Source organism: Lampetra fluviatilis, chromosome 8 (assembly GCF_964198595.1).
Source record: "Lampetra fluviatilis chromosome 8, kcLamFluv1.1, whole genome shotgun sequence".
In the NCBI taxonomy this organism is placed as follows: domain Eukaryota; kingdom Metazoa; phylum Chordata; class Hyperoartia; order Petromyzontiformes; family Petromyzontidae; genus Lampetra; species Lampetra fluviatilis.
Genome location: NC_136282.1, coordinates 6089324 through 6102200, shown reverse-complemented (window position 1 = coordinate 6102200; position 12877 = coordinate 6089324). Strand labels below are relative to the sequence as shown.

Here is a 12877-nt window from a genome sequence, read left to right as displayed (position 1 = left end):
GTCCCGGATTGATGTCACATTTGGATTATCAACGTTGCTCTGCTTGTGTTTTATCTTACCGCAAACACAGGTACACATTTCTCATGCAAGAAATCCCAGCGCTTTGCTTGCTCGTATAAATAACGGAGCAACTGCCGCCCGTATGCTGGTACACAGAAACAATTTCATGCTTGCGGTAATTATAACAAAGCATGGGTGCCTGTTGGAATGCCATAGCTTTCATTTGGTTTAACAGTCTATTACAGCGTGAAACTTAGTTCAGTTTTTATTGTACCTCTAATGAGCAATGTCTGGTCTTCATCTTCAATGCAGATATTGAAACAGTGGTGGAAATTCCATGTTAATGTGGCAGGAAACAGCCGCTTGGAAGGGTAGCAGCTGTTTACACTCTGCTATGCATTGTAACTTTATGGGATGTTACTTTGTTTTATCCGCCCCAGAGAAAGAATGGGTTGAGTCGACCAAGGCCGGGGTTTTACCCCATTAGCTTCTAATAAAAACAAACAAAATAAACTATCCGAGATCCATTAGATACGTTTGCTAATACATATTTTGTATTTCGTCAGCACACTATAAACATTATTAAAGCAGACATTATGGAAGAATGACTCACATGTTTCGTACGTTGGGTTACATAAATGGCGTTTTCCTTCATGCCAATGGCATAATTCGCTTTGTGTTCATGATGAGTTCATATAGAGTGCTATCATTCTCGTACATAAAAGATGTTTTACGATAATCAAAATATATTACGGCTTGGATGTTTCTTTGAATGAAGAATTTAAGTAATATTTTTTTTACCGAGGGATTTATTTGCGATTTAAAGCTTTCGTGACTGCAGGGATTCATCTTCTTGGTTCTTTCGGTAAAGTCACGTAGAATGGAAATAATAAAATAATAAAAATAAACATAATAAAATAATTCTCACGACGTTTCGGCCACAACGCAAGCAGCTGTCCTCAGGTGGAGAACATGTCTGTCGAGACAGAGTCTGAATGACTCTCCAAGCCTGGGGTGTGTCATTCAGACTTCTCGACAGACCTGTTTTCCGCCTGAGGACGGCTGCTTGCGTTGTGGCCGAAACGTCGTGAGAATAATTTTATTATGTTTTATTTTTATTATTTTATTATTTTCATTCTACGTGACTTTACCGAAAAAACCAAGAAGAGGATTTCTTTGCATTTTTGTGCAGCTTGGAATAGTAATAGTTCTATATGCAGCACTACTTAATGTGTAGCGATGGGACACGCACAATGCAATTAAAGACAATTATTCTTGACATCCAGAGTTCAATTTGTGAAAATAAAAATCCAATTTAAAACATTTGCTGGTACACATTTTAAACATTTTAAGTAATGTACTATTATACGGATTACTTGGAACAGTTAGATATCTTCACCTCTGTTTTCTAAATCACAAGAAACTAAGAACAAACACTTGACCCAAGACATTTTTCATTTGTATCTCTTTTTTTTAGCTATTTTTTCAAGTCCCTCATGCATTTATATTTCATCTTGTACACCGCATTCACCGTGTGTGTATTTCTGTCGCTATCGTTAATTAATTTCCCCTGCATTTCCTCGTGATTAATATGTGGCGCACCCCACTGGCATATACATTTTTTTTTCAAATCTCTTGATCATTTTCCTGCGTGTAATAACCACTCGCCTTGGCACGCGTTCAGGTGTTGAGTAAACAGTGATACTTTAATTAATTAACAATGCTGTGCGATGAGCCCAATAATAAATAATGGATGAGCCACTGAGCTAGTTAGAATTCTAAAAACCCTAATGCAAATTTCACGTTGTAATTTATAATTCACAAAGCCGCTACATTGTTTTAATAGGCAGACTGAAAGTATAGGTACTTGAATAAAGTGAAATGCAACTAATCATCAGCGACAGCTAGGTAAGGCCTACTGAGCTGTCTAGCTCTTTTTTTAGAAGCAACCTGACCACAAAAGAAGTGGCTTATCATGTGGAAATGTATCGCAGCCAAATACTCTAAAACTAAATTTACTGTTGGGGGGGGGGGGGGGGGAGTGGCACAGTGGTTCACTCATTGCATAATGATCGTGGCAACCTTAGATGTTGTTCCCAGCCACGGCTAACATCAGTAGCAAGCGATATTTGAACAGGTGCCGTGACCACATTTCACTTACCCACCACACTGACTGGCATGGTAAAGTATGGTGAAATGAGCACCATTACTGACACAAGGTAGGAAGCCTTTCATACAGCAGTTCATTAACAGAGGGCTGTAGAGTATTTGTAATGAACAAAAAAAATACTGTGATCTCTTTTCTTTTTTCACATACAATGGAACCCATAATATAGTTTTTTTTCGGCTTCGATCGCGTAAATGTAAATGTGTCGTTAAACCCGCCACCACCCGACACAGCCAATTAGTAAGGATTGTCACGTTAACAAAACGTGCCAATTCGTTACTAGTTCAGCGCACCGATGTGTTGGAGAGTAAACCCACAACATTCACAATCTGACTACAACATTTCGCGCCGCTGTGCTGTACTAGCAAACGAATCGACACGTTTTGCTCACGTGACAACCCTTGCTAATTGGCTGTGTCAGGTGGTGGCACGTTTAGCGATACGTTTATATTCACGCGATCTAACCCCCCCCCCCCCAAAAAAACCCTCTATTGTGGTTAATATTGGTCGCGAAAGCCTCCTCCTGCGTGTTAAACTGACAAATGGAACCCATCTTTAAAACCGTGGCAGATGGCTCTCTGGCCGCTCTCCTCATTTGCGACTTTATAGAACACCACCCTGGCACGTCCGAAGAATTCACGGCAGGTAATGAGTACATTTCACAGGTGGCCGAGTAACATTTTTTTTTTATCACTACGCACTTTTTTTTTACTTTGAGAAACATACACAAGTGCTCATAAAATGAATATAAAACCGATCGTGCATTGTTCTGGTACATTATGGGTAGCAACATGTATAACCAAAGCTCTGTCCTGCATGCATTTAATAAGCTTGATTCCGCTGATGAGACCCACAAGGTTGAAACCAGTCCAGAAATAAAATCGGCTGGACAATATTGTTCTGGAAAGACAAAAGGCCTTTGACTAACAATGCATTTATTTGTATGTGTATGTGAAGATAGCATGGAGGTTTGTTTATGTTAAAATAATGAGGATATTTGAAAGCTGTTTGTCAATCCATGGCTTCCCCATGTCATGCTGATGTTCATCATAGGTGTCAATTGAACATACTTGACCACAATGGGCAGTGAGGTTTGGCCAAGATGGGCAGGGAGGGGGCCAGAACTGGTTCAGATGTCAATTGTCACTGATGTTAACCACGGGCAGAAATCAACAACTCTCTGGGTTCATAGCACTGTGTGCCAACCATGACACCGGCATTCCACCTCACACCATAAATAACCAACTTCTATGCTGTCTCCACAAAATATTTTCTTAATTCCGTTAGTATATTGGCCTATTCTACATAATTCAACCAGAAGATTTTTTTTTCTAGCAAACTCTTCTAGCACGGTCGGTTACGTATGGTGCGAAAGAAGTTCAACATACATACAAACAACTACTGCTGGATTACCAGATGTTATTGATAAGTACCCTCTCTGCACCGTGAGCCATCAGCACAATAACAATATTGTTTCAGTTAATATATTAAATATGACGTTAAGATAAGCCAAGCAGGTGTCACACTATTTTTCTATTTTTTTTTTCTCCACAAATCTGGCTGTCGCCTGATGAGGCTGGTTGTAATTACCGGCGAAACGTCGTTCTAGAATTTTCAATGTTGTGGGATTACTCTCCAACACACCGTTGTGCTGAACTAGTAAAGAAATGGCACGTTTGGTTTACGTGACAGACCTTAATAATTGGCTGTGGTGGGTTTAACGACACATTTATATTTATATTCTTGGTTCTTTTGGTAAAGTCACGTGGAAGGGAAATAATATAATAATGAAATAATATAAAACAATAAAACATTTTTATATTCTTTTATTATTTCCCTTCTACGTGACTTTACCGAAAGAACCAATACTATGAATCCCTGCAGTCACGAAAGCTTTAAATCAAAACATTTATATTTATGCAATCTAACTAAAAAAACACCTCATTGAGATAAGTAGACAGTTTCTTTGGAGTATTCATGCTTTGGGGAGAGAGTCAAAGTCACGGAGGAAACCCCTTCATGCGAGAGACAAACACTTGAACTCCACAGAAAGAGGGAGAGTCATACACCTACTTGCTCTACCTCCACCAGCAGACACCTTGATGGGCCTTTGCAGGTGGGTGTGTCTCGCACGTATGAACACGGCACGATTCAAAATATTCCACTTCTTAGTCTAGGATTATGGGCAGAACAACAGATGTAGATGACTCGACCGAGAAGTAGGTGGATCTCCCATGGGAATCAATTCTCCCGAGGTGTGTGCCCCCTGTTCTGATGGCCCCTTGATGAAAAAAAATTCTGTGTCTGCTCGGTGGCTCGTGCAAGCTGCGCTTGAGAGTGAACGAGGGGGAGCAGCGAATGAGAGTGGATGTTTGCCCTCCCTGTGTGTTTTAATGAAGGCTGTGTGGCGAGCCTCCCTTCATGGCCCATTCGCAAGAGAAGCTCTTTGAGCTGATCATTAAGGGAGAGCTGAGCTTCACCCAGCCAGCCTGGGAGGAGGTCAGCGAGAACGGTAAGTCATCTCTCGAGTGCTATCTTGCTCATCACAATGTGCCGCTTTAAACTTTCGGATTGGGCGGCGTTAGCGTAAAGTCGCGGCTGCACTCTGGGATGTGTGTGTGCGCGCGTGATTACGCGTCCGCGCAAGTGTGTGTGTGTGCGCGCATGTGTGTGTGTGCGCGTGTGTGTGTGTGCGCGTGTGTGTGTGCGCGCGCGTGTGTGTGTGCGCGCGCGTGCACACCATGTGCCCTCGTGTGCCTGCACGTGAAACACACGCGTTTATTCCATTCTATTTCATTATATCGTTGCGCCAGGTAATTCACGCCTAATGTGTGTAGCTCTGCCTTGGGATCAGCAGGTGTGTTTTTGAAACCTTCTGCGTTCAATTCTCCACTTTCATGGCACCCAAGAGCTTAAAATAATTGGGCATCAGCTGTCCCACCGCATGTTCCCGAGCACAGACTGGAGTGCATAGCCATAGGTTGAGTGGGCTGATCCTACACCTAGGCTTTCATCTGCTCCCAGCGTAGCCCGTGTCACTTAAAAATATACCGCTGCGCTCTATAGGCAGGCCAGGCAGCCGTACTCGGGGGGGGGGGGGGGGGGGGTGGGGGGGGGTCAGTCCTTTGTCATTCCACTGCTAGATGAAGGTCTCACCACATCTTGTAGGTCAAGGAGGTTGTTGCTTGATGATAATTCCCCACGCCGGTCAGTGCTGGTTGGATGAAGGGGAACCGGGGGTGGTCTGGGTGGGGGTGGTGGTGGTGGTGGTGGACAAGGGAGTTGAACTCAGGATCGGAATGGTCCAGAAATCACTCGCCGCTGATGTTATCAGCAGGCCGGGAATCAAACTCGTGTAGTTGGGAACCAAACTGCCACCGCTCCACTTCAATGCGATGATTAAAAGTATAATGCCATGATGTATTTGTGAACGTTTCTAATTGCCAATTAGGCTACTGTTGCTGCAGGATTTGGTTTGATTTTGAGGAACGTGTGATGCAAAATGCCCTTTGCCTTTGCTATTGTATCATCAGCTGATAGATTCTAGAAGCTGTGTGTGTGTGTGTGTGCGGGTTATTCATTGGATTATTTTACGTGTTAATTTTCTCATTAAATATTAGCGCATTGAAATTTAGTTTATCATGATGACTTTTAAGAAGAGTATATTTCGCAAACTATCATATTCACTAATTATCCTTCCCTCGCACCTGCGATTAGGATGGTTGGCTACGTACGGTGTGGAAGAAGTTCAACAATACATGCATGCAAAGTCTCGGGTGTTATAGTTCATACAAAGCAGCAGCCGGAATGTAAGCTTCTGACCCTTGAGTCGAGGTGCATGAGGATGATGCTAGGAATTTCATGTCAGTATTGGACACGCAACCTGTACGTTTTAAATAGGAGCCGGCAAGGAATTTCTGTAGGTGACTTCAGGAAGGAGGGAGGCATCAGGGTGGCACGCAAATGTTGGGATATGGCAAGAGCGCACCTTGGATGACTTGTTTGACTTGCATCCCACTGGGATATTTGCACAGGGTTAGTGTACGGTGATTTTTTCTGCAATATTTTGCTGTCTTTTCTTGGATTTTCTGTTTGCACATAGCCACTTTAAGATGTTTTCTTGTTTTTGTTTTTTGTTTGTTGCGGTTGCACCCGATTCAAGAGCCGAATGGCTCACAGGGCTATACCTAATAAATGAACTTTGAACTTTGAACTTGCGTTGACATTGCAATAACTGCGAGGTCTAGCAGAAGCAAAGACGCAATGGCAACACCATTGGCAATTACGATCTCTTTATCTAACCAATAATTTACATTTAATCAGATATTTTTTATGTTAAAATGCAATGCTACCTCTTTCTTATCATTCCTAGATTTGTTTTGTCATTGGTGTGCTGTCGCCAACGTGTGTGTTCAATGAAAAGAACCAAGAAAACACTTTTACTTGGATTTTTTAAAAAGTTTAATAATGAAAGCCCATGAGTAAATGAAATGTCTTAATCTTTGCTTACGTTTCAAGAAATAAGACTGTATTGTTCATCACATTTTTCTCTCTTTGTCTGGCCATGGTGACTCAGCTCAGTGCTCAGCAAATGCTACCTTGTTATCCAGCCTCGATAAAGCCCTAATAGGCTGGTCACATATACTTTTTCCCGCGATTTCATTATTCATCATCATTGCGTGTTATGCTACCAAAATTGAATGGCTATCCTTCAGGCTTAGGCTGGAGGTGGACTGCATTCCGATAGCATTAAAGTGTGGCTCACGGCTGGGCATACTATTTTATGTGACCTTGATTCCTTGTAACTTTTTGGTTTTATCGCCAAGGAATGATGGACTTTAAAGTTAGAAAAGATTTAACAGGGGGGAAGAAAACTCTTTATGTTGCTGTTCACTCGTCATTCCCTCGACTTGCCGACTCACGGAGAGATGAGAGTGGCATTGAGCTGTTTGAGTCACATTGCTTTTACAGGAGCTCCCACGGCGTTGTACTCCTCTTGAAATGCTTTATAATTGTGCACCGTGCCCTCTGCACAAATGAGGTGGGGGGGGGGGGGTTGGAAGTCAAATCTTAACACCGCCATCGTCATCAACAGGCGGGTTCGTTAACCCTTACAATTTATTGTTCTCTGGATGCCAACAATGGAAACACACTCCGTCTGTGAGACGCCTTCACAAGAGCAGAGCGACCGCACCAGAAAGGGAGGAACTTTGCAGTCGGGCAATTAAGCCCTCATGAGTGTCTTACCGTGACATTTCGTGGACACACTTTATCTGTACAGCATGTTATGCATCACTTTATGAGATATATATATACATATATATACTATGCAAGATATAATATGGAAATGTTCATGATAATATTCTTCAACGGAGCACGGCCTTGACGTGACAAAGAGACTCGTGGGCCTTGTAGAACTGGGTAGCCGTCCTGGTGCCATGGCGGTCACGTGCTCGGTGAGAGACGGCACGAAATGGGCTCCCTTCATCAACCCAGACTCACCGGCATGGCGAAGTGTGGTCAAACCATCGCCCCCCTCGCACCATGACTGACGCACCCTAACCATGGCCCTCGTAATAATATTCTCCTCCGTGATGGGTGTGGTTGAAGCAAGTGACAGTGTTTCGGGCGAGGGTTTGTTTCCGTGACAACAATGTCCACTTTTCTTTCCTTTAATAATGCTAACCCTACTCCCTCCCTTTGATGCTGCTAATCCTACATAATGCACGGGCATAATATGACTTTGAACCCCCCCCCCTACCTCCTACGCATTTCACAAGTAGTGACTAATCTCATATCTGCATTTTCCATAAATATGCTAAATTCCTCTTGATATGCAAATTCCTTTGTCAAGGCGCTCTTCCCTCTCCAACCCAGCTTAAATATACGCTGCCAAGCCTGGTGGTGTTCATTCAGACGCTGTCTTTCCGACAGACCTGTTCTTCACCTGAGGACGGCTGCTTGCGTTGTGGCCAAAACGTCGTGAGAATTGTATTTTATTATGTTTTATTTGTATTATTTCCCTTCTACGTGACTTTACCGAAAGAACCAAGAAGAACAATGTCCACGTTGCGAACTTCCGAACTACCGAGTCCAAAGTGGTGACCCAGGGTCTCAGAGGTTCCCGCTCGGCAGTTTGGCATCGCGCATTCTCCACGCACGCAGCTAACTGTCGCGATTCGTCTTGAAAGTGAAAAGTGTCACGTGCCCATGGTTCCGTGTTGTTGGGACGTAAGAGCCATTGAGGCGGGGAAGGCTTGCGGTAGGCCGGCCGTTATGTCACGTTAAGATGAAATAACACCGCAAACGCTGATAATGTCGCGTTGGGAATGAAACGTGGCTTTCATCAGGGGTTGGACGTGAATGGCCCTCGTTTGGCAAACCTGTTAGGGCAGCCCTTAGTGAAATAAACCTGCCACCGGATGGCAGCCTCCGCTCCTCTGATGTGTAAGTTGTGTGTGGCAGGTGCGCACAGCAATAAACAATGGCACTGTGAATTCACCGTATAAAGATATTAAACAACACAATGACCACTATCATGGCTACTATTACTACTGCTCATGCACATAGCCTGTCAAAAACCAAAATGTCATTACATTTTTTTTCACGTGATCACTATTACCGTATCACTCAATAACGTCAGTGTCTTTCTGTTCAGATGTGTGTGAGTGATTGCTCGTCTCCATTACTGCCTCTGAGCCAGTGGTGGAAATTCCACATTCCCATGGCAGGGATCAATCTCTATACAGGACAACCACTGCTGATGAATGGCCCACGATAGGTTGAACTTACGTTGTCATCTTGGATTTAAATTCATGATCTGCAAATTTAATGTTGGGTGGAGCGGTGACAGTGCTTAGCGCATTGGAATGTGAAACCTGAGTTCGTAGCAAAGTGGGGAGAATTCACCTGCTCAAGTTAACGCTTTTTAAATTAACACAAGCAGAACTTTGGCATAACATGACCACGTGGCCTCACCCATAAACAAATCATTGCTTTGGCTCAGTTAAGTTGAAGATAATTGACATGTCCGTTCCAACAACACGCCACAAAGATCTAGAAGTACAGTACAGGCAGTCCCCAAATACGAACGTCCAAGTTTGAAACATCTGCAATTACGAATTAATTACCAAAAAGATGTTATTTTTTTGTTACAATCTAACTTATGAATATACAACGACATAATCAAACGTTATGCAATCTAGCACCCTTCACAATAAAATTATCAAAGTGCTTCATGAGTTAACATGAAATTGCATAAATAAAATGTAATTTACACGTAATAAAAAGTTAAGTTACACATAAGTTAAGTTACACATAAGTTCAAATTATACAAAAGAGATGATAAAATAAATCTTTAGCTTGATTAAAAAAAAACCGAACATCTTCCTTATCAGACGGTGTTCATGGTGCACTCCACATCAACAAAACGTCAACCTCCACACTGCACCACGAACACCCGACATGCTGCACCACGAACACCCTGCACGCATGATCACGTGACCCAAAAACCTCGACTGAGAATCTCAAACTCAGACTCTAAACCCACAAACTTATCCCAGGAACCCATAAACCAGGACTACGAACCCACAAACCCGGTCCGCGAAACCACATTGCCTACTTCCCACATTTGTATATTCTTCAAAACGAACTTGAATGATTATTCTTGTAACATCATTGTGATACCATTATGATACTACACTCTGTGTTGTGCACGGAGCGTGGTTGCAACTTGGCCTCCGCTCTGCCTCTCTCCTCCACAGCCAAGGAGCTGCTGCGAGGCCTTCTCAAGGTGGACCCGGCTCACCGGCTTACGGCCAGCGAGCTTCTGCACGACCACTGGGTCACGGTAGGTACTAAGAGTAAACTGTTACAAGTGATGCTTTTTTCATTTTATGTTACCAGGCAAGGCCCATTCAGCTGCTATATTGCTCTTTTTCAAAAGCGACCTGGCTATCACAAATGATAGCTCAACGAAGTAGCTTATCACGTGGACACTTATAGCAGCCAACCAAATACTCCCAAAAGCATGTTGATTCTAAATGTGGAGGGAAAAACCCGGAGAACCACAGAGAAAAATCCACGCAACCCCAGGGAGAGAGACACGCAAACTCCAAATATACAGCAGGCATCAGGGTCGGGATCGAACACACGGCCTCCTGCATACCAGGCGAGGTGGTGAACATCTCACCACTGTGACACGCGAGGCCATCTCCGCTGGCTGGAGGTGGCGTCCCGATTGGGGATCAAAACATTTATCACAATACCAGGACTGAAGAATTGTACACAAATGCATTGTCTTGAGTCGAGAATTAGGATGCAAATTACAAAAAAATGGGACCTTTAATGTCCCAATAAGACATACAGATTCCCCAGGATAACAGCTTTCTCTAATAAAAGGTGATCCTGGGAAAGACAGCATTGGTGGCAACTCTACTCTTGACACGGCAGGTATCTGTGATGTGAGTGTAATGCAGTTCCAGTGAATGTGTGTGTGTGTGAACCTTAACTTTATTTGCTGTCTATGTGGGTATAGAGTATGTTGGAGTGGGTGCACTGAGCTATAAAACCTGTCACCTCTAAGTTCTAAGTCCTGACCATGCCTAACATTACTTCTCAGAGGTGTAACAACTTCTCCCGGGCCACTGCAAGGTGAAATCAGCCTTGACAAAATGAGTATTTGCTGTAGCATGTGAACATCGCTAGCGGGGAGATGAAGGTAGCCTGGTCACAGTGCTGGTCACACCACCCTTGCATGGCCCATTTGCCTTGATGGGTGCTCGCTAACAACACTCGTCCCAACACTCTTTACGACTATATCAGGGAACTTCGGCTATTTTAATACGATATGTATGCACAGCCCTTTGGAAGTGAAGTTGATGGATCAAGCGTATTTGTAGATTTCATCAGCCGAGCAGTGGTGGCTATGCACATGGCCTGTAATCCAGCACTGTGGAGGCAGTGCGGGTTTATGGATTGCACGGATGTGGTGAAACTCCCTTCCCATTGCACGCTCAATGGGAGCCATACCCTGGCTCGCCAGGAAAAGGGAGTACAGCAAGTGGTCCAATCACAATCTGTGTCCATCTGTATGGGGATGGGATGTTGTCACCTCGCGCGCGAGGATTTTCTCCAGCTGCCCTGGTTTCTTCCTACGAGTATAAACACTCATAATTAATTGGCCAGGCTTTCCTGGATCAGTAATTAAATGAACATCATTGTATTACATGATGCGACTCCCTCATTCAGGGCTTATAAGCGACCAGCAGGTGGCAGTGCAGAAAATGCATTCTGACTTGGTAACAAAATACAATATTACACATTTCCCACACAAATAATACAAATTGCAGCAATGTATTACATATCTGTGCCAAGGTCGCATTGTCTACTGTTGTAGATGTCTCTTTCTCGGCTTGACAGACGCGTGAAATGGGTTTCGCCCAGTCGCACGAAATCTTTGGACAGTGTCACTTGTGGCTTAGCTCTCCAACACACAACCGACGTGCTGTACTAGTGACGAATTGGCGTGTTCTGTTTACGTGACAAACCCTTGCTAGTTGACGGTGTCGGGTGGTGGCGGGTTTAACGACACATTTATATATTGGCGCGATCCAACTCAAAAAAGCCTCTCATGGATATTGGTGGCAGCATCCAACTTGGCTTATTTCGAAAAAAGTGTCCTGAATTCCTAACTTCTTGGCCTCGTCAACTGAGCTCGAAGCCTGATCCTGCATTGAAGATGCCTCGTGCATTACACACAAAGTCTATATTCCAGGACTTTAAGCCGATGATGTCCCGAGGAGAGAGAGAGAGAGAGAAAAAAAATCCCCACATTTTTAAGGCATTAAAGCTTTGGTATATTTGCACTTGCGTAAGCTGACACGTCTAACTTTGATCATATTTTACGTTTTTGATCACGTATTCATGTGTCCTTAATGAGTGCCTAAAAGAGAGAGCGCGCACGCATTTATATCACCGGGTTAGTACAAATTAAAGTATATACCGTATTAACATATAGAATGGGCTGTCTGCCTTGCATTTAAAAGGAGCACTTTGTGACGGGCCAAATTGTACTATTCCTGATGAGCGTTTAGTATGCGTCAGTTGACCCCAGGAAGCTGTGTGGATTTGTACAAAATTAAGCAATAACCAAATGGTGTTGTATTTATCTAGGTGCTATGAATCACGTAATAATGGACACAAAAGCTCCATTGCTCATCGCCTATATATTTGATATCAAGGGCAAAAAATTCAACGCTGCATGGACCTCTATTTAAATTTGATCATCTTTGTTTTTCCCCGCTTAATAACTGGTTTTGGGTTTTTATTCGAATATAGAAGCGTAGCGTTCTTATGCACATTAATTATTATTATTAATAAAGGTTTGCTATTTAATTACTGCGTTTCTTTATTGCAAAAAAGCAATTTTGTGGTGAAAGTAATGAATTAATAAAAAAATATAAATTAATTTTTCATACGTATATAATTATACGCACGTCAAAAGTTATTTTAAAATTAACCAATGCGATGATTTTCTTTTGCAATTTTCAACCAAAACTAAAAAATGCTTCTTTTCATCGTAGCTGCTGAATTAAACATGATGTGGGTAAATTAATTTTCTCCGACAATGTTTGAGCGTGCAAATTCCATGCAATGCAGGCAATATAAAAAAAAAACATAATTACTTCCACAATGGCACAATATATAATT

At 42.9% G+C, this 12877-nt stretch overlaps 1 protein-coding gene and 1 long non-coding RNA gene across 3 annotated transcripts in view; one reads left to right on the top strand and one right to left on the bottom strand.

Moving 5' to 3' along the window:
- Positions 1–12877, top strand: part of LOC144933793 (serine/threonine-protein kinase 33-like) — a 98645-nt gene that overhangs the window by 66902 nt on the left and 18866 nt on the right. For both annotated transcript variants that reach the window (XM_078858921.1, XM_078858920.1), the window contains exons 9-10: positions 4567–4679; positions 9931–10016. In XM_078858921.1, coding sequence (XP_078715047.1) covers positions 4567–4679; positions 9931–10016 — 199 coding nt within the window. The remainder of the gene's footprint in view (positions 1–4566; positions 4680–9930; positions 10017–12877) is intronic.
- LOC144933796 (uncharacterized) overlaps positions 1–12877 on the bottom strand; it is a 50537-nt gene that overhangs the window by 37097 nt on the left and 563 nt on the right. The gene's annotated exons all lie outside the window — the stretch shown is intronic.